This window comes from Zootermopsis nevadensis, unplaced genomic scaffold, assembly GCF_977971745.1.
Source record: "Zootermopsis nevadensis isolate Lab colony 2312 unplaced genomic scaffold, Znev_1.0 Znev_ptg000029l, whole genome shotgun sequence".
NCBI classification, from domain to species: Eukaryota; Metazoa; Arthropoda; class Insecta; order Blattodea; family Termopsidae; genus Zootermopsis; species Zootermopsis nevadensis.
Genome location: NW_028259161.1, coordinates 9,801,515 through 9,824,075, shown reverse-complemented (window position 1 = coordinate 9,824,075; position 22,561 = coordinate 9,801,515). Strand labels below are relative to the sequence as shown.

The following is a 22,561-nucleotide window of genomic DNA, read 5'->3' as shown; positions in this document are numbered from 1 at the left end:
ATATTTCTATGTGTTAATAATTAAGCGGGAGTAATTTTGTTATTAAGTAGGTAAATAATAATAGGATAATATAAAAATTGGATCTATCGAGATTTATTTGTTACAAGCTCGAATTATCATCAGTTAGCTGTTCTATGCATGAATATTAATGAATAATCACGCCCCAGCCAAGTTACCCCCCTGGGAATAAGTCCGTAGGAGACTGGGTGAACCTCATTGTTAACACTTGATATTGACTGATTACACTTTGAAACAGAAGCTATGTTCACATACGCAAGAATACTCACAGATGACTAGAAGAAGTGCAGTAACCCAAAACATTGAAATGAAGAAATGTGAATTTTTAAACCTAATTATCACTGATTTCAAAATATAAACACTTATTTTATTTCTGCCATCCGTAATGTGACTTTATAGAGCCACGTTAATGTCTCTGTAATTACATAGTCAATTTATTTAAACATTACTTTTCTGGCCTCCTTATCAACTACTCACAAATCGTAAAACTAATACCGCCCGCAACGTTCTCTTAGGCCACCTATCTCACCTTCGTGTCTGAGAAGTTGCCGCGCCAGCTTGGCGCTGTGACGTACTGTAAGTCTCTGAGATCGAAACCATCCAACGCCAAAGCTCCTGTAATTGTCCTTCGATATCACTCATTATTACTGACAAGTTTCGGAGTGTGCAAGATCGGATTTTTTCTAGATTATGCAAAAACACGATTAAACTAAGTGAAGGAGTGTAAGCCTAGTGAAGTTGAATGAACGTTATTTTATGGCCCGTTTCCTCTTTCTTGTTAATCAAAGAGACGAATAACAAAAACAGTAATTTACAAATTTATACTAAGCGATTCAAATAATGCACGAAGGAATTTGTAGTGTGTAATGTCATTATGTAACTGGAGGTTGCCAGTTACTGTTTATCTGCTTTTCCTGTGCTCCGTTATTTTTTGAAATTCCATTTTATCAGCATATTTTATGTCAGGTGTAATTACATTTCCTTCTACCTCAGTTGCATATAACAATTTTGTTCGTTAGACAGGAATAACAGTTAAAAGCGGAAAGGTCTTGTATTCTAATTTAAATGCGGTCAGGAATGGAAGCAAAAGAACTTGAATTTGAAGTAGCATATTTTATAAAGTTGTAAGGGACATTTTTTAAAATGTATTTTTAATCTCAATATTGCAGGAACAGTTAGCTGTCAGTACAGATAACTGTCCTATTTAACACCGCATTCAGAGCAAAATTGTTTACATGGAAAGTTTGTGTACGACGAGGAAGACGCTTTTATTGATTCTGTTCTTGCCATCTATTCATAATAAACGCTTTTAGTGACGTCAGAGTAAGATTTAGTCAGTCCGATATCTAGACATAAATGATAGTAGGTTTTAAAATGAGGAACGAGTTTGTTCAAGTTAAAATGTTTATGAATGTCAGAAGAATCAATAAAATCTTCTCGGGCAATCAACCGCGTTAACTGGTTACCGTAGCAAACCGACGTTTCGGGTACCAACTCTGTCCCCATCATCAGAGTTCTGATGTGACTGGATACCTCCGAGGCTGATTGAAGATTTTATTGATTTTACTCGCCACGAAAGTCTCAAATCCTATATGTCAGAAGAAATTCAGCGTGAATTTGGTGGTTGCTTTACTTTGCCTCTTCCTGACTGAACTACATGCTAGTCGCCAGACACTGACCCCTTTGTTAAATATATCTAAAACTTTACCATAGGGATAATATTAATACTGATAGTTTTCATTTTACAGAGCTGATTGCTACATAATATTTGTGTATAGAGTAAAAATTACCCCATGCATTATTTTTACGGTCCAATATATTTACATTCATTAAACTGAAACACCACATCAGCTACACGTTACAGGTAATATAAATAAAATACATAGTATAGACAACTAAATGTATAACGATTTTTACAAAATCACCGCGTACTAGATAAAATATTTTATACAACAATTTTACATATGTTATCATATTTTCATATTTGCTGGTACTATACAATAAAAACAATGCGTGTATTTGCAAGACTTGTTACTTCTACATGCACGAAACTATGTTTGGGAAATTGACGGCGATTACAACAATTAAACGTGCCATTGGAAGATAACAGCAATGTTTAATTACTGTGCTAGAACGGGCGTTGATTTTGCACACTGAAACGTTACTTAAGAAAGTGGCTGAATGTAATACAAAAGTCATATTAGTTACAGGTTTCAGCTGCATACATACTGTATATCCGATGAACTTAATATAATATTTCTTATTCAATACCCTACAACTCAAATGTTGTGATTTGAATCATTCATGCTATTTATGAGTCTGAGACTGGTGCTTCTAAAAGGTGAATGATCTCACAGGCAAACTGTTAGAATAATACGTCTTTCAGTAAAACGCCTCGGTTATTTCACCGTCATTTGTGATCAATTCGCAATATAAATTCCCAAATTACAGTGCATGTGTTTCCGTTCTGCAGATACTCGCAATATGGCTTCAAGTACAACCTGGAGACACCCATCTCGACGAGTCAGCGACGAGAGGATGACAGAATCACGTACATCAACAAGGGACAGTTTTATGGAATCACAATGGAGTACATACCTGACCCGGATAAACCTCTTAAGAGTCAAACAGTTAAGGTAGGTGCTAATGTTTTGTTGTTGTTTTTGAAATAGGCTTACATAAAACCGATGTGAAGGTTTATCAGTTGTTTTCAAATATGATCACAGAAAAGCGGGAGGAGAACAAACGGTTTTCAAATTTTGTTGCACCAGTGATGGTTATTGTTGTGGGGGGTGAGATTATATATCTGTGGAATTGGGCCATTAACGGGCGCATTCATCAGTGGTCTTGCTTTTTTTTTAAATGACGCCGAGAAAGATGCTGTAGCGTTATATGTAGTAAGTCAAGTGGACGTGTTCTAAGATACGACCCGAATGTAAAATGCCAAATATTAAACCTGAAGGGAGAAAAACTTACAACTCCAAATATAAATAACTAATTTTTCGACTTTTGTTTATATTCATCTCGTAACTTCAGCACAATAAACACTGCTCTTGGGGGGGGGGGGGGGATCAAAAAACATAAAGACAAGAATCTAACGTAATAGGTTTGTGGACTTCAAAAGTACTTTCAGCAATCTCACAAATTCTAGACCGTGGTCTGTGTAGATGTTAAGGAATAAAGAATTTTTTACAGTCCTAATATGAATTTAATACAGGTTTACAAACCTGTGACGTAGAATAGATCTCCATACATAGAGGCCTGAATGGTATTCATACTGAATGCGAGAAAATTGTTCATCTGGAGGCGACTTTCTTAAATAGAAATTGAGAAGCACGTTATTTAATTGTTTTAATGGAAGCTTACGAACTTGTGTACTTCAGTAGAGTATTCAAAGCCAAGAAACTTTTGTAATAAATGATAATGATAAAAATGTCTTCTATTCAACTTCAGTTAGACCAAACTGGTTTCCTGAAATATAATAAACATGAAAGTCTTCAATTTGCGACATCACAAGTTTTTGCTGTTAGCATCATGAAAGAGGTTTTGAGTTACTGCTTTCTGGTCATCTATCAGTAATTTCCATGTTGGAGCGTTCAACCCAACTAACGGACAGCAAACTTTATAAGTTTCTTCTCCGGTCAAAACGTTGCTTTAGGCCAAATCGATAAACAAGTGCGGCCAGATTCTCAGGAGGCGCTGAATTATAACTTACATTCAAGAATGGTTTAAGTTACACAAACTGTTAGGAGAGTTAAACTAATAAATAAGATGTGTTAATCACATTAGCTGCATATTCGAACATGTTTCGATATTACTGGAGTTAATTTTAGATTAGACATTGCAGTGTATAACGCGGTTTAATGAGATTTGGCATTTGCATTTTGCGATTGGCGAACAACTTAATCGCGCGTAGTTTTTATATTTCTTTCGCCCATTAACAATTCGACACAATTTTATATACAAGAACGAACCTCTTATGATCATAAATAACGAAAAAAACAAAGAAAACAAAACATTTTCAAGAGCCATGTTCTTGTAACTTTTCCAGAATTGTCGCAATTGAGGCGGCAAATTTAAACACATATTCTACTTGAAGGCCTAGCTATTCTTTTCCATTAACCCTTTCGCATACACATTTTTAAACACGGACATTCTCACTGACCATATTTCTAAATCAATTAAACCACTAATATTCTATTCTTGTAATTTTGCCTGGAAAGAAGTTGTATCATCTCTTCAACTTACATTCTTTACACAGTCGAGGAAGTTCAGAAGTTCGGTCTAAAGCAGGCCGCACAACATGCGGCCCCAGAAAGATCTTTTCTGGTCCAGGAGCGATAGGCTAAACCGCGCCCTGGATCATGACAAACCATCTTTCAAAATTATTTAATTTTACAATACCGCACCGGTATTTAAATTTAATTAACGCAACAAGTAATATAACACAATGCGCTACGTACGAATGTTTTTAACTAATATAATTATCATATAGGAAATACGAGACTGCGGCTCGAAGCACATCTGTACTTTACATTTTGGCTCACATGTACTTTCAAGTTGTGCAGGCCTGCTCTAAGATATAAATGTAACATTAAACGAGTGTATTCGAAAAAAAGGAAAGACATAATTCACTTCTCTGATTAAGTATTTTGTGACACGTAAATCTTCATCATCACCGCAGAATGTCTGTTCTTAAATTATCTAGGTTTATTTGATCTCTTCATCTTTAACTCCAACATTCAGAATCCCATCGCCCCAGTGGCTTATACTCAGGCACTTTCTCTGTTTGTCTACAATACGTACATGTGTTGGTTGCAACTCATTCTTTTCGTAGTTTTTAATTTCCCGTTAAGTCTACTTATTGAAACATATAGTTGTAACCAACACAAGTAAGGCTGTTATGATCCTTATACTGTTCATTAACCGACAAACCGGAAACCACCTGCCACGGGTACGTTATTCTGAGCATCTTTTAAAACAAGGCAACTGATTTCATTGATTTCATTGAGTCTACGTGACTCTTAGCCGGAAAATCTTGTAGCGCTTCGAGGTGGGTCATGCAGTTCTTGCCGGGAACCGGAAAGTGACAATTCCATTCCGGTTTATCAGTGACCTCAGTGTATTAGGTAGCATACCACAAACGAGATCAGAAACAACAAATAAAATAAATGGTATCTGGTTATCTTCTTCATATATTTATCGTGTTATAACAACCCGTTAATATAAGATGAAATTGTAACACTATCATCCGTCCTTATGCCAATGTCAGTGTAGCAATGAAGCTATGGACTTTAACTTGAAAGATATCAGATTTGAATCTTAGCTGGGGCTTATCGCACACTTCTCAGTCCGTAGAGTAACATGACGGATAGTAATATATTTTCAAATATGTAAACCATTCTTCTTCTAGATTCTCACTTGTTAACCACTCATTATTATCTTTAGATCTCATTTGATGTTATGTAACCTCTGCAGTTGAAATAGCGTTTATTAATAACTCAAGATTCAATCCACGAAGAAAGGCGCTGCAGTATTGGCAGGGTGCTAACACGTGCTGTTCAACACGGATACATCTGTAACAGAATGACGAGGAACGTATTGATTCGGGAACAGATTGAACAAAATAGAGCACTTAGAACGTTATTCAGCTGAAGAGAGCGATTTCCGTCTCCCACGGTATATGTTTCACTAGAGGAAATTTGCAGTTACAATTGAAGAGCCGGATGGTAGTAATTTTTATTCACGTCTGGTGGCATTTTTAATGCATAGCCTGGGAAGTTTAATAACTGCGGAAACAAGCTTATATTATCACTGTTTTTGTTGCGAACCGAAATCAATTGACATTGTATTTAAATTTTCACACTATCAATTGATGTCTATTCAATACACTATCATGCAAAATTATGAAGAATTAATTTAATAGGTTGTATATGACGATATGGAAATTTGTATATATTATTGATACTGATAGAAATGTAATGACCTAAGAGGACCTAAAATAAAATAAATATATTTTTGTTTGCTATAGAGATATGTAAACTGTGTAGAATTGGGAATTAAGAAGTTAAGCTCACGTGACGAAAACACGTAAAGCAATTCCAAGTTTGATGTTCATTGTGTAACGTTTTAACGTCTGTAATGCAATCATTCACTGGAAACTGGAAGCGGTACAGCGTTAAGTTCCTTTCAGCATGTTAATATACAACATTTAAGTCGCAGAACCTAAAGCGACGAAATCTTTAGGGAGACCGTTAGATAAATGGGATAATAATTATAAAATGGATGGCAATGAAGTAGGTCATGGAGGTGTAGACTGGATTCATCTGAAGTAAAATGGGATCAGTTTTGAAATCTAGTGAAACGGTAATGAATTTTAGTGTTCTATAAAAGGAGTGCAATTTCTTGACGTGATGAGTGACTGTTAATTTCTGAAGAAGGCAGGACTGTGTTCCATGGAGTGAGTAAGAGTATGTGGATACACAACTTTTACATTCCAAATATTTCAAGACAAAAGCGAATTTCGTCTAATCTAGCTTTCGATTGCTGATGAGCGATTTTTTTATATATATTTAATAAACTCCATAAACAATAGGGTTACACAGCTTAAAATTATGGATTTATTAGTGACTTGGTAGTCACTACATGAAATAAGTGCTAATAATCTGAAAGAAGTAAGTAAATGATCGAAAAACCTCACCCAGTGTAGTAAATTCTGGGTTTTCTTACAGGTTCTTTAGAATTTTGACCGGGTTATGGATTGGAGTTACTCGCTAAGATGATACAGAATATGTGATACAGAAAACAAACTATTATTATTTTGAAGAATTGAATTACAATATTAAACAACTGGTAGTGAATAAACGATATAAACTGAAATGTAACGTGGCTTAATAAAAGTTAATAAAACATATAAAAACACATCAACCCTGGAGTATATGTGGAAGCTGAAAATGTTTGTATTTAGTGTTTACGTGATGCTGTTCAAGCAGAACGAAGAAATAGCACACAACAAATGACACAGTTTATAAATAATGGGATACTGTCAGCCAGTAAGCGGGGAAGGACAGAAAATAAATTAAATACGTAGAAACAACCTTACGAGAGAGCAGAATATTATAACTCACATCGTAGGCTGTAAGAAAGCAAGCAAATCTAAACTCCGTAATGAATATTCCAGCTAAGTTCGGGGAGGAAAGTAATTGTGCTGCTTGGAAGAGACAGAGCGGCCTGGGAGCTTTCGCATTTGTCTTGTGCCATCGGATTGTGGTCGTCGAGAAAGACCATAGACTTCATAAAAATAATCTAACCCACTGAAACATTGAAATTGAGTGTTTTCTGAAGTATTTATATTATTTAATTTATCCAAAATTTCGTAATGAACCGAGGGATGAAGTCTACATGAAATTAAATAATTAAGGGTGAACTTCTTCTGGGATTTGGTGTCGTGTAGACTCCGGCGTAAAATCTCACATAATAAAAGGAATATCCATCATAAAAAACATTCACTTGTGTTCTGGAATATTCTGTCTCTGCAGCAAATAATATATAAATCTACAATGATCGTTCCTTGTGTAACTTAAGGGGACGTATGATTTCTTTTTTTAGCTTATTAAACGAAGCTGTATCAACTTCTAAGGTCGCACCTGGTAAAAATGAATTATTAGGGTTATTATAACTGTTTTCGCGGAATGTATGAATGCATTATCATAGGTTTCCATTCAGAAAGCTACAGAAACTTTAGTTTAGATGAGCGCTGTGTCACTGAACCAGATATGTGCCATATGCAATGCGTGTGACGTACGAAACTGTTAAAATAGACACAGCCTCTTCTCAGCTTCCCAATTCAGTTACATCTTGTAAACTTGCTTCCACAGGAATGTGGAAATTACGTGATTATTACAGTATAAACTGAATGATAACAAACGTTTACAGAAATTATTATTCTCAGAATTTTAACAGGAACTTCAGTTATAATTGCCATTTTTGTTCCCGAATGTTTAATTTATTAACGTTTTCAAAAGACTAATTAATATATACTAAACTCTGTTACTGACCTTTCGCTCGCGTCATACTCTTGTGCAAATTTAGTTTGCTTTTACCTGAGCCCATACGTATAATTCCACTGAAACCGATTAAATAACAGTTATTAAAATCGTCTCCCTCCCAAAATTGGGCGTGTTTCGATATGCCTCCAAGGAATCAGTATGTTAATGAAACCCATTTAGCAGATCTTGAGGTTGATATATTGTTGAAAGGACAAAAAATAAAGAACAGAAGCATTAACTGTTGCAAACACTGGGACGAAGCAGGAAACAGAAGAAAAACAGTGCAAATTAGATGCTTCAGACCCGTTGCACTAAGTGGTATATACCCGCATCATAAACGGTCTTCTCTGTACATTACTTAACGTCTTATAATTACATACTGATATTTGGGCTCAATAATGTCCTAATGGACAAAACATGGAACGTGATGTAACTAGCTCTGATTCTAGCGGTGCCTTGTGTTTGCGCAACAGTGTCCCTTGCAACAATCCGTTTGTAAGCCTAGTCTACAGTAACAAGAACCAGGCAAACTTACTTCTAATTTGCAACATTTGATGTTCATACTGAATGTGAGTCTTAGACTCAGGATATTGTGGTGAACTGCACAGAATTAAAAGCATTCATGTCTCATTTTATTACCTTATTAATAAATTTACTAATTTTATATAGTACAGTCCATTTTGAAAAGCTGATAGTCATTCAGCTGACAAAATTGACCGCCCTTTGTGTAAACTTAGCCTAAGGTAGTTTAACTTGGACGGAAAAAAGGAGTGCCACTGTTTGTACGTTAAGGAATTTCTAATTTATGTATCGAAATAACTGGCGAGAGCGCGCCTAACTTAAGCAGTGGCTAAAATCAAAGTAATTGTACTGTGAAGGGCTTCGTATGTTTGATTTCCTTTACAAAATACCCGATTTTTTTCCCACTTCATTTCAATGTAACAAGTTGCATTATAATTTAGTCGGCGTGGTGGCTAGAGGCAGTGAGTGACTTCTACGCCCTCTTAAATCTGCTCAGTTGTACCTCATTTGACGTGAGCTTTGCAGACTACTAATATTATGCCACCTGCTTCAGTACACTCTGTGAGAAAAATGCATAGTTACTGATTGTTAAAGCAGGTGGTACATTTAGTTATCACTGGATTTAAAGGACTAAAATGTAACCAAATATCTTCACTGGCTGTTTCCGGGACGCAGATACGGTCCTTATACAGTAAAATATGTTGTCCACTTCCGCTTAATCCTTCATTAAGAAAGTGGGATGAAGTTTTGCCTTCACCTGTTTTAAGTGCTTATTAGACTCGAGTGTTAAAAACAAACAAATGGAATAGGGGTCTTAAGCAGGCGTTGAATAAAGTATCTAAGACCTGTTAAAATTAATCTTCTATGAATATTTATAAAATATTGTTATTCTTAAACATAATAGAGTCAAGAAAAATAAATATTCATAGGTAATATTTGATGGAAAAATCGAATAATATGACACTATAATTTAGAAAGACAATTAATTTCTCTTTAAGCCAAATGGGTGTTGTCAAATTATTAATATTAAGTCTCATATTTACATCCATAATTTCGCTCTTAATGGAAGGTATGAGGCATTTTTTGAAACTGAAATCAGTGTAACATAGAATCATTCTAAGGACACATCTCAAAGTTAAAGAAGCACCTTCTAATAATGATTTCTAATAATGATAAATATATTTATTGGGTCTTGTGCCGCTTGGTCGCTGAGACCGTCGGTTCGAATCCCACTCAAACCATGGGTGTTTGTCCGCGTTTTTCTGTGTTGTGCTATCCTGTGTACAGGTAGAGGCCTTGCGACGGGCCGATCCCTCGTCTAAGGAGTCCTACCGAATGTCCATAGATCGAGCCAAAGAAAAAGTTGGATACCGGAAAAATGTATAAAAAACATTGTTAGACCGGAAATATATATAAATATGTTTATGTAAAACCTTACACACATGCCAGTTTTTTATGAACGTTATTAATTTGCGTAAGCAAAAATGTGTCAATCTCAATTGTTAGGAGGATTCATAAGGAAATTCTCTTGGCTGAAGACACTTACAACATTAATTTGAAAGGATCAGAGGTGTGTACCATGAAGAGCTATAATAAGGTCGCTAACATTTAACATTTAGCAAGTAAAATGGCTTTCGTTCGTAGCTTCATCATAACGCCAGTTGCTTATACATCCAGCATAAAATTCCTAGTCATCAAAGTGATTGATAGCGCGTCCCATGGTTATAACCTTGCAACGTTATTTAGACAATCGTACGAAGAAATGCTAACAGATCTTGGGTTACATACACAGCTCCTTTCTCGTTCTTCTCTCTCGGATTTCCCTTTCGATAAAGTCACGAAATTTACAGTCTTGTTCTAACACAAAAAACACATCTTTTTTGCAATATAGGACCTAAAGCAGTCATACGTTGTGCTGATCTAACACTAGTATCTTCTATAGAATTTTGGTGTACAATGGATTACATCTAATATCTTAATGATCTAAGCGGCAAGCGGCGAGCGAGTGTTACAAAGAGTGGTTTTTCATGTAAAGGCTCTGATATTTCTTAGAACCGACACCCACATTAAACGTAAAATAAATATTTCAGCGCCTAAGCATGTAATTTTATATACTACCAATTTTAATTATCTAGTTATATAGACGATTGTTTTATCCTAGGTCTAGTATGTAGGAATAAGAGAGGTAGAGAGAGAGAGAGGGAGAGAGAGGGAGCGACAGCTTTAAATACCAATATTTTTACTCACTTAATCCTAACAAGGCAATACGAATATTACATATATCTTACTGTTTGAAAAATCTTAGCGACTTGGCTGCTGGTTCATATCTTTGAAACAGTCGTATATCGTTTGTCTTCGAATCAGTTAAGCGTTGCATTATCCGCAATAAATTGATTATATTTTTTGATCTGCATAATACTGATTCTAAATTGCGGTTCATAAAGTTTGCCCAAAAACTATTGCAAACACGTATTTCTAATCTGGCCATGAAATTATAAAATTTATTTGGAACCTAGTCCGTCTTTCGTTTAAGGACACTGTTGTGTTAGTTGTTACGCTGTGACCTTTATGCAACCCTCACCACATGGTGCACTTTAATGGAAATTCTCTGTCTCCACTGTGACAAAAAAAAATTGTTTTAAAGCCAAGCTTACGTTTATGTATTTTCTTCACAGTTCTCTCTACTTCTTCTCTTTGTGTGTATTTATGTCTTACTTCTTTATATGACCTGAGCCCGTGTTTGTATTTTGTCACTGTCCTAAGAGACCCTTCTCTGTAACGTTTCCCCCCATTTCATGTTAAAGGACCGGGTCATGACTCCAGGCGACCTTTCTCTTATTACAATCTTAGCCCAGTAATGAGTAGGTGGCCAAACGCGTCATCTCTGGCGTTCTGTTAGTCCCACCCAATCATTTGTTCATCCTTATTTACCGAATGTTTCAAGAAAGATCCTGAGCTTGAAACGCCTCCAAAATGTTGCATATTTGCTTAGTCCAGCATTGTCTTACAAGTACATTCCAATGTTGCCTTCCTCTCTTGAACGGTTGTAAAAATGTGTTAGTTTTAATTTTTTAATGAGTTATTTAAATACCATGTAGGAATACTAGATATTAGGTAATATTATCTGTATGGGCATGGCTTCAGAGATGCATGTAGATAATTAGAAGGTATTAGCCATATCTGTTCTGTAATATTATTTAATTGCTATTATTTAATATTTCGTGATGTGGTAGGCCTGTGACAATTGTTTAGTGAGTGACTGGTAAGTTTAAATAGGTTCCTCACTGTAGAAGAAAGACGAATGTGGTTAATGATACCAAACAAGTACACCTACAATAAAGGAGGACAGCGTGAGGTCAGAACCTTTAGGTGTATCAAAATGCGAAAATTATACTTTCGAATCTAAGAACCTGTACGCATTAACGGACGCTTACTAATATAACCTTTTCTTTTATTATGTGATATTAATCTGTGTTACAGGGTCCCAATAAAACTACATTCACAACTGTGAATAGCAATAAAATGGCTGCAATTAGCATGGTAACATGAATCCACAACTTGTCTTCCCACTTTAATGTAGATAATCTTGATGTACACGCAGAACATAAGTAATCTTGTAGGCTTAACTGCCCTGATGTATCATCCAAATAGTCATCCATGTTAATGAATTATAATTCAGTTTGTTGAGTAGTCAAAAATGTAGATGATTAATTCGCACATACATTTTCGAGGTTATTGTTTTAACCAGACGAAATCTATAATTCAGGGACTTAGATACGATTCCTTGTTTTTAAAGGTTTCTTTCGGTCTGGCCAGAATAGTTCGGTTCAGAGACATAAGATAAGCAAAGACCATCGACTTCCTAATCTTTACCTACTGACTATTTAGGTCTATCTTCCCGTGCCATTCGTCTTTTATAACCTCAGCTGTCGAAACTGCTAAGTAGACATTATATTCAGTTGTAATCACTGGAATAACAACCACGAAGCCAGAAATGTTTTACTGCTCTGGGTTATTCTCAGCAATGTGACAGTTAATAATGGCCGTTGGTGCTGTATTAATTTGAACATGTACCAGATATTTTAGAGGCGTTTCATAACACGCCTCGTCACAAGGGCCCCGTCTTAAATTTCACATACTAGGTAAAATTATCGTAATAAAATACATATGTAATGACATACTACGTCACAGAACAGTGAAGAGAGAATGTAAATTGTTTGGCTATAAAAACAAATTGAAAATTTTAATAATTTTGTGTATAGAACGAGGAGAATTTGTTCTTTCATAAGACCTTCTTCTGCTAACATAAACACTGAACAAAGGTTTTATACACAATCAAAGTATTAACAGTATCTGATAAAATAATCAACTTAATGTCAATTTGAACAGTCGCCTTCTTTGTTTCTCGTCTTAACGTTAAATAAAAAGGACATTAATCAAGGCGTCAGTTACGAAGCCGCATATTTCAGCTACTGCTTTTGACTCTGTCGAAAACAGCGTCATATATTTCAATGATACAGAGGTAAGAATCGATAATTCTGCATTTTAATGAGATGTGTCCTACGTCATCATGGGGCATCAGAAATGATTGTGTGTTCCCGTTGCTGCAAGACAAATATGACGTGACTGTACAATTATTTAGATGAGACCATGCTTTTTACAACGGTGATTTAAATTGATGTTGGTTTGTGAAAAGAGGTATCTTAGTTTAAAGGAAGAACTTTGTACGTATTTTAAAACAAAGTGTTCAGGAAAATAATAGTCTGTCTCATAGTTTCTGCCCTGTCGTTGACTCAATATGTCAGCCATTAATCATGTTTCAATATCTTCACAATACGAAGATATAACGGACTGTGCGGTTTCTAAACCATACAGCCTTGAACCGAATCGTTATAATTATCGCTTTAAATTATTCACATAGTTTACCGTCTTTTGTTTCTGACAATTATTTCAACTGATATTCCAATATGAAAGACTTCTTAGCTTATGTGAAATGCTTCCGAAAAAATAGCGTCTGTTAACATGTTAAATGATAAGTTATCCCAACCTTACTTTTATTATTCTGCATAGAAAAGAAGTCCGATTATGTTATAATGACCATGAATGTCTGGAGGTAACACTGTCGCATTCAGTGAGGAGTTATAATATTTGCGTTATCAGTTTTTAAAAACGGTTCTAAGTTTTAGTAAGATTGTTCTTGTGGGAAATAAAAACATCAGTGGCCAAATACAAATTTGTTTTTAATTACGAAGAAACACGTAACGAAAATTATGTTGAAACACATTTAATTTTAGGCTTTTACAGATTAAGAAAACTTTTACAAAAAAATTGCTACTTCTCGGTCCATTGACGTAACGAATTCTATCCGAAATTTTAAGCAAGCGAAACTACTAAATTTGTGATGGACAGACTTCCTTAAAACGTTTACAGTTACGTATCTAGTTATGAATTCAATTCTTTTATAAAACTCTACATGTCATTACTGTGTTCACAGAAGAATTACAGATATATAGGCCGAAGTGTTTGATTTCTCTCCAGACGTCAAATTTAGAAGAAAAACAAGCTGTTTTTCTCCTTCTTACTGACAAATATTCTGGCAGATTCTGAAAAATATAAAGTTTAATTAGTATTAGATAATTGTGTGCGAAAGAGGCGTTGTGTATAGAAGTGAATAGTGGCTATAACGATGGAACCCAAAGCATTACTTTTAAGAGGTGAAGGACGTCTGTATATTTGCTTCATCGGTGAACATACTTAAATTAACTACTTTATAAAATTATCATCTTAAATTCTTAATTAAACTTTCCATAAGCTTAGGAACTTCTTTTAAGAATGTGCTTGTTTTACACGGGAACCCCGCAGAGTTAAAAGACAACATAATTATTAGTTTATTAAATCGTGGGACGGCCAGAAAGTTTTGTTTGTTGTTCCTTTTTATCGTGTATGCGGTCGTGCACATGGATTGCTAGCACCAACAGCCGCGAATGGGAAGGAGGAAAATAAATAAAAAAGGAATGAAGAAAAATGTCATGTTTTGCATGTCAAGAAATTTTCAGTGTTGTTGCTGCCTCTTAGATAGGGCTGGTCGTGATGTTCAAAAAACAATGTACAGTCACATAAAATTACGTCGAGTAGGACCAAAGGTTGTGAACACTTCAAACAATAGGTCCTATATATCTTCTATAATAAGTGTATTCACTAGAATTATTTCGTGTTAGTCCTCGTCTTAGGAATTTTAAAGATTTAGTCATAAATTTTTTGGAGCCATCAGCTGCGTAAATCTTGAGTCAAATGTCAACAATTCAGAGAGAATTTTATAATATTCACGTGCGAAGACGGTTTTTAAGTCTTACATTGTCAAAATTAACTTTTATTCAAGAAAGGACCACATTTACAAAGGAATACCAGTAACGGACTAACTAACTACATGGAGAAGGCTCCTTCTTCAGAAACTAGGATCCAATTCAAATTCATTTATTTTTTTAAATTCAATTCATTTATTTATTAAATTACCCCAACTATACATTCTGAAAATATGTGAATGATATTGCACTCTGTGTTACTGAACACATTAACATCTGGAGACACCACATTTATTTTTCGGGCGGCCAGTCAAATAGCAAAGACAATATTATTAATTACCTTCCAGGACAATTACTAACGTAAGAGCTACATGAACTGGTGGATGGCGTGACAATCACGAAAGGAAAGTTGTTGCGGCGTGTACAATGTGCTTGTACCATCACACCAGAAGAGTTGAGGAAGTTAATTAGGAATTATCTTTCGCTAGACAATTCATAAAAACGATTTATTAACATTTCGAATGCGAAGCTGTTTATTGGATTTCTGCCTATCTTATTTGGAGAACATTTTTACTAGCTCATTTATAATTTTTAATTAAAATGAATTTATCTAGATACTGAAACATTCTCTGCTGAAGAAGGGCTTAATTGGACACATCCGATTTTTAAAAAAGGGAACTCAACTGTAATTCTGTTCTAGTGCGTTGCATTTAACACCTGCACATTTTTTGAAATTCGTAGAGCTTTGCGTCATAATGAAAAAAATGCTTTAATTATGCCCGCATGTAAACGTATATTATTACTGCATAGTTTTAAGCGAGTAGGTTCTTGCCATATGATCTTGCGTTTGGCAATTATGACTGGGAGATAATAATACTTGGTGTAGTGATTTGATCCCAGTGAATAGGGCCTGTACACAAATAAATTTGTTCCGTTCTTAAGTCAGCTCTAATAATTGTAGAAGTGTCTTGACGTGGACGAGAAAACAAATTAATTACAGCTTTCTTCATGACTCAAAACATTTGAAATGGCCGCAATATAAAGTAGACTTAGCACACGTTTGAACAGTTACCTGGGATTAATACAAAATAATTATCTAATAATTTAGGTGTGAGCCTTAAATAAAAGAGCCAAATTGCCTAGAAAGAGATAATTGTAAGCTATGTGGTGTAAAATGTGGTTTGTATGATTAGTTATTTGGCGCAGAACAAATCTGCTAACCTGGCGGCAGAATTATATTTAGCGAATTTCTCTTGATATATTAATAAATAGCTCTGTTCTTATCCAGAAATAATGCCTTCAGGATATTCGACTGTACCGCATATTTCTGGAAGTGCTTTATGTTTATTTAATATAGTGATCCTTGATATTTTTGAGGTTTTTTCTAATATGATCGCCGCTTCCTAGTCCTGCGTAATGATGTAATCTAAATCATCCTGAAAGCATGTTCCTGCCTTGACCAGACCATACAGTTTCAAATCTGGAACTTGGCCAAATATGTGGTGCCATATTCTGATATATTAGCTTGAGGGGGGGTTTCTTTGTTTTTTTAATTAGTGACATTGACCTCAATGAGTTTGTTATAGTGGTACATCTGAATCCAAAAGCAATAAAAAGTGCCAAATGTATGTAACACCGGTACGTCGAATAGTTGGCATCAAAAAGACCATCTCAACAATTTAATTCTCTAACACGAAATATTTGTTTGTCACGTCCTGAATACAAGATAAATTGTGATATTATTAATGACATTATCTTCACTGTCCCTGCCAATCTTGTAATTCTGTTTCGACTGCAATTATTTTATTAGTAATTATTATCTACTTTAAAGTGTTAACATTCTAGATAATACCTTTATTCACTCAAGCAACCAAAATATAGATTTGTGTGAAGTGTGTTTGGCATTTAATTGAAAAGGGCGCCTATCAGTTAATGATATTTTTATTCCAATTTAACCCCAATGTCTTAACGCGGTGCAATTATTTTGGGTTAGTGTAGACACTTTGAAGTGTATTTGTTCTGTTATCATTGTATCTAAACAATTCTTATTACAAAATATATTCCGTATGTAATGAATTACATATGCGATTTTATGGGTTTGATTTAATTGATAGTCTTTCAATTTAATTTTAGAACATGGAAAAGTTTAGCACTGATCTAAGTGAAAATATCATTAAAATTTACAACAGTTACAGGTTACGTTTGTAGAAATGTTGAAGTTACCTAACAGTTATTTAGTGTGTCTACTTCACGAAAGAGAGTAGATTTATTTTATGAGTATCTCAGACCACAGCGTGTATGTTGCCTAAAAGTGCCACGACTGCAGCCACTGAGAACCTTTCCTCTCTTGTGGTTGAACAGCTGTAGTTCTTTTGCCAATTATCTCATTTACGTGGTTGTATTTAAAGTTTAAATTATGAAGTCTTTAATACGTTTCAGTTGCATATAAAATTAATGTAAGGTAAGCCGTGCGAAATCCCGTCTACCGACTTCGTATGACTCGGCAGTGTTCTTGGAATCCAGACAGTGTATTTGTACAGACGCTGGCGTATTATGAGGATTGAACGTACTGGCACTGTAAGCCATCGTTTTATTCTTACAGTCTCTTACGTGTTCAGAGTGGGTCTTGATTGCTTTCTTTAATTCAGTTTACGATGCAGATCAATTTTAATGTCACTTGTGCGAAGATTTTGGATATCATTTAGATCTTGAAAACTCTTTCGAAATAACTGCGTATAATTATTATGATTATGAGAAAGTTGAGAAGTTCTGAGACGACAATGTTTTGGGTAAGTGTAACGTGTCAGTATTATTTTTCATGCTCAAAATTTTAACACGATATGGTCGCATAATGATGTTATTTTTTGTTGTAATAGCATTAGACTAATTTCAAGTCTTATAGCCAGTATGATTATTAATTATCCTGCTAATTTAACACAGGAAATTAACAGTAGTTTTTCTCTTTGTCACGAACAAGAATCGCGCAAAGATACTGGAATGAATTTTTTCCTAATATGCCGTTTTAGAAGTTAAGTTTGGTGTATCAGCTTAATAATAGAGGTGGTGAAGAAATTTAACAAAGCCCTGTCGTGGTACATTTTAAGCTACTGCCGATAATTCTCTACGCAAATCTGGTGACAAAAACATGTACTTTGCTTGGCAGACATGACACAGTTAGGCATGAGCCAAGGTCAGGGATTCAGTAGAACAGTTTCCATATTATGTAGTCTGTTATGCATAGAAACTAAAACGGAGTGGCTTATGTCACTGTTACTCGCGAGTACGGTGATGAACATCTCAAGTGCACGCAAGAGCTCCTTCACTTCTTTTCCTTCTCTTTCACTGGCGTGAGATTTTCAAGAACCGACGCAAGCTGAAGCCATGGGTGAAGAGGTTATACCTTATGAATATATAATGCCGTGTGGTGTGCCGGAGTGGAGGAGGGGTTGCACAATGAACACGGAGGAGAAACAATTTGGGAGAGAGAACCGACTCCGATATATCTGTAGAATATTTTGCATTAAACTTTAGTTCACCCTCCAGCATCGCCGATTATCCTTTTACTCTTTTCCAAAAAAAAAAAATCTTGACACGCAACATAATTTGATTACCATAATAATCAAACGAAAAGGCTATCAGTCGACATGTTCTATTTTTAGAGATTTGATTACGATTCTCACCTTTTAGCGTTGAATTAAAGTAATCTCTTTTAATCTAGGCGAGCTTTCAGGTTCTTTACCAGAATTTACGACGCAACAACCCAGAAGACAGGCATCTTCTTGTTTTAATCTAGTTTCGCTTCTCGAGTAATTCTGTCCGGTCATTGTTTACGCCATCATGTTTCTTCTTGTGACGCCGATCCAGCTGCTGATGTTTGGCAGAATAAGAATAAAAAGAAACATGAGTTCCGTATTAGAAGAAGTCGACCATCAATCAACAACAAACAAAATGAAACATAAAAGAACACAGGTCTCAAACAGGAAAATCCACTTTACTACGATGCTTCACGAATCGCTTCCTTTTTGAATGAATTATATTTAATTGAAACCAAGCAAAAGAAAATGTTACTGCACACTGATCCGCAGTGATGTTTAACGATATTTTTCATAATCTTACTGATTATTCCTGACATTCTTTGTAGAGTCAGTTTAACATATCACTCAAAGATATCAAACCGAACTCTGGCATCTTTAATCAGGCGGGACGTTGAAATATACCTTCAGTCGATGTACACAGCCCTTCTCATAGCGCGCTGCAGTTATTAGAAAAAGAGGCAATGTTGGTTTTAAATAATTTCATAACTCTCAGCCGGAAGAGTTTCATTAGCATCTCCCAGTATCGAATTTTATGTAAATCTATAAAATGTGAAGATATCGCGGCTACTGAATTCAGTAACATCTAATCGGGCGGTCAGCCGTGTAAGAATGGCGCTAATAATGCTTCCATCATCAGGACTTGATTTAGCATCAACCCTTAATTACTGACTTAAAGATTTCGTTAAACGGACATTACGATGATCTCCTGAAAAGACGCCGTTGATTTATGTACTTTTAATCGCTGAGACAATTTTCTGTATGAATGTACGTAAAACGTGGCATTCTTTTACAGTTCATGTTGATATAAGAACTCATCTTTCGCTAAATGTTCTTCTTCACAAAATTGCTTTACTAATATTTAAATTACTGGCACACAAGAGACTAAATATAATCGTGGAGTTAACAGCAATTCTGTTACATGCCCGGAAAATTCGTTTTTGCTGTCCTCCCGGGGACCGGACTTTTTCCCCACCCCACTTTTTCATAAAGTGTATGTATGTATTCAAAGACAGCAGTACCTGTACCGATCAATTTTCTGTAGACTTATATTGTAAAAGTACCCGGTTCGAATCATCGTCGAGATACTTGCTATCCTAACTGACGTTTTCATGGTTCTACTCAGTATTTCAAGCGAATACTAGGATGTCCAGAAATGTTGCACGATCACGTTCTTTCATATTCTTTATACATTCACGATTCTTTATCTCGTTTTTATCTGTATTAACGCTGTATGACATTCAAAGCTGAAGCAGAGTCAATCTGTCAGTCTCATCATCTCATTCGAAACTACGGGAACTATTCTTGCGTGAGGATAATAATAAAAAAATAATAATCACGATAGAGAAGCAACACCATTTGCAATTCGAATCTTCATATGGGAATCATTTCTGGCAGTGGCTTTATGTGAATGGTCGGTTGTTTTATCTTCAAATGTTAATATCAAGTAATGTAAATACAATTTGCCTTAAGTGGTTAATCCATCAAGATTAATTTTCGTCGCACAACACTCTACTTTTCCATTCTGTTTTGTGTGAAATTTATAATAGACAAACTTTTAAAAAAGAATGAACTTCTCAGCGTCGTGATAATTACGCTTACCCAAATCTTGTGGCAAAACTGAACATATTATCCAACACATAACTTCTACACACTATGCGGGTACTTAGAATACACAGTTTGTCGTTTCACCCGAAATAATGTGTGGACACCCACCTACAAAGCGTGGCCAATATATTTATCTATCTATGTATGTATATATACGCACACGAGAAGTGACCAAATTTGGTTCACTATCTATTCAAACTCAATTTTTCAATGCAGAAACTCGGAAAGATAGTATGTTACTAGGCGTTTTAATTTTGTCTGTTGGAAGACTCATTAGATGCATTAAACTAACCCATTTGAATAACCTTGAATACAGTAAGCTGTAAAATATTTAACTGATTTTGTCACTTCTTAAGAAGGAGATAGCTATAACCAAATCCACGCAGCAGAACTCTTTTTCAGATGCTAATACTAGGCTCAGATAGCTAGAAATTTCCAGGCATTTATGGAACCCGGAGATTCATAACCGTGTTCACGAAAGCCTGCTGCCGGTCCCTGTCCTGAGCCAGATTAATCCTATCCGTATCCCGAAACCCTGTTTATCTGATACCACTTTTAATATTACTTCCCACCTACGTCTAGTGTCCAAGTAATTTTATCCTTTCAGGTTTACCAAACAAAATTTTACATGTATTTTTTTTATCTCTTCCACGCGCATCACATGATTCGAAAATCTCAGTTACCTTGATTTTATGATTTTTTAGAGTACGAATTTTGGAACTCCTCCTGCAATTTTTGAAGTTTCATGTCACGTCATTGCTTTTTGTTCCAAATATTCTAGCAAGTACCTTGTTCTCAAAATCTTAAAATTTAACGCTATGAGCCATTAATCATTTGTAATATGCCACCAGAAATGACTGTGTAACCTAAAGCAATAAACACTCATAATCATAAATATTATTCCGTAAGGCCCAAATTCCTAAGAGCAAACATTCACCAAACAACCAGCACTTGCTTATTATAGTATGTGGGTAGATAATTAGACTCCACCAAAATAATTGTACTTCAAACTTTGCCAGCGCCGTCATCAGATCGATAACCTTTCATAGTTTGCTTTTGCCAACTTAAAAAAAATTCAAGGTGATGGACTAATTGGTGAGAAGTTCTGAAGTAGTTACAGAAACACTTGCTGGGGAAGGTACGTTGACATGAAGCATATATATAGTGTTCAATCATTATGCCCAAATGTGTACAGTACAACATTTTTCCACATCTCACATAGAGAACTTATACTTGATGTAATGACACATTCAAACAAGTTTCTAGAAAAGATTTTCTTTGAAAATAGTCGAGAAATGTTAGCTGTTCTTTCGTATTGTTATATGAGATCCTTGCCGTGTATAAAATAAAAAGACGATATTCGTCACAGACAGATGGATCAAACCGCGCGAATAATGAAAGAAAATAAATTATAGATATATTAAAAAAAACAAAAGAGAAAACAAGTCGCCGAACAGTTAACAAGACATACGTATTGCCATAGCAACGTATCTTCCCTAATTGGACGGGTAACTTACGACTTCCCGTCTTACTGGTATTTCAACGAATGCAAGAAAAATAACATAGAACTAATGTGTATTCCAGCTAAAAGCCTGAAAAGTTATTTTTGATATAATGTAACGCTAGTATAACATGTTAAAGAATAATTAACAGACTGAAGAGTTAAATTAAATTTAGAATTCGTGACAGCTTTCTGTGGTATCAAATCACATTCCGAATGCTTGGTAAAATACTTCTTCTGGATTGCATAGTATTTTGCTATGTGAGTGTTCTCATAGCCGACATAGTTTTGCTTCGTAGTTGTAAATTTTGCTGGCTCTCTCATCTATTCGGTTTAATAATCTCCGGTCTTTACCTTCTTTGCGTGTTTCATTCTTCAGTCACGCTGTTTGTCTGCTCATTGCTGTTTTATTTTGTATTTGCTTTCTCTCTACTAATAATTCTTAATGCTTAATATGGTGTGACATTTCACAATTACTCTCAAAATATTTAACTATTGAACTTTAATATTAAGCATATTTAAGGTACAGTGCTTTAAATAAAATATTTAGCTCTAAAAATTTTGTGCATGAATTTTTCAATATCGATTTAATAACCGCAAATATTATTTCTTGCCCATATATATAGGTTCATTTTAGGAAATATAAGAATATTACCATTAAGTAGAAATAGAATTAATTTTAGGTGATTTTCATTATTCAAATTGTATTTGAAGACTGTTAAGGAGTGCTTTAATTTGTCATTTCACACG

The 22,561-nt window shown here is 35.1% G+C and overlaps 1 protein-coding gene across 9 annotated transcripts in view; it reads left to right on the top strand.

The window, feature by feature from the left end:
* Positions 1-22,561, top strand: part of grh (grainy head) — a 303,339-nt gene that overhangs the window by 211,283 nt on the left and 69,495 nt on the right. For all 9 annotated transcript variants that reach the window (XM_022063435.2, XM_022063258.2, XM_022063186.2 and 6 more), the window contains one exon: positions 2,492-2,654. In XM_022063435.2, coding sequence (XP_021919127.1) covers positions 2,492-2,654 — 163 coding nt within the window. The remainder of the gene's footprint in view (positions 1-2,491; positions 2,655-22,561) is intronic.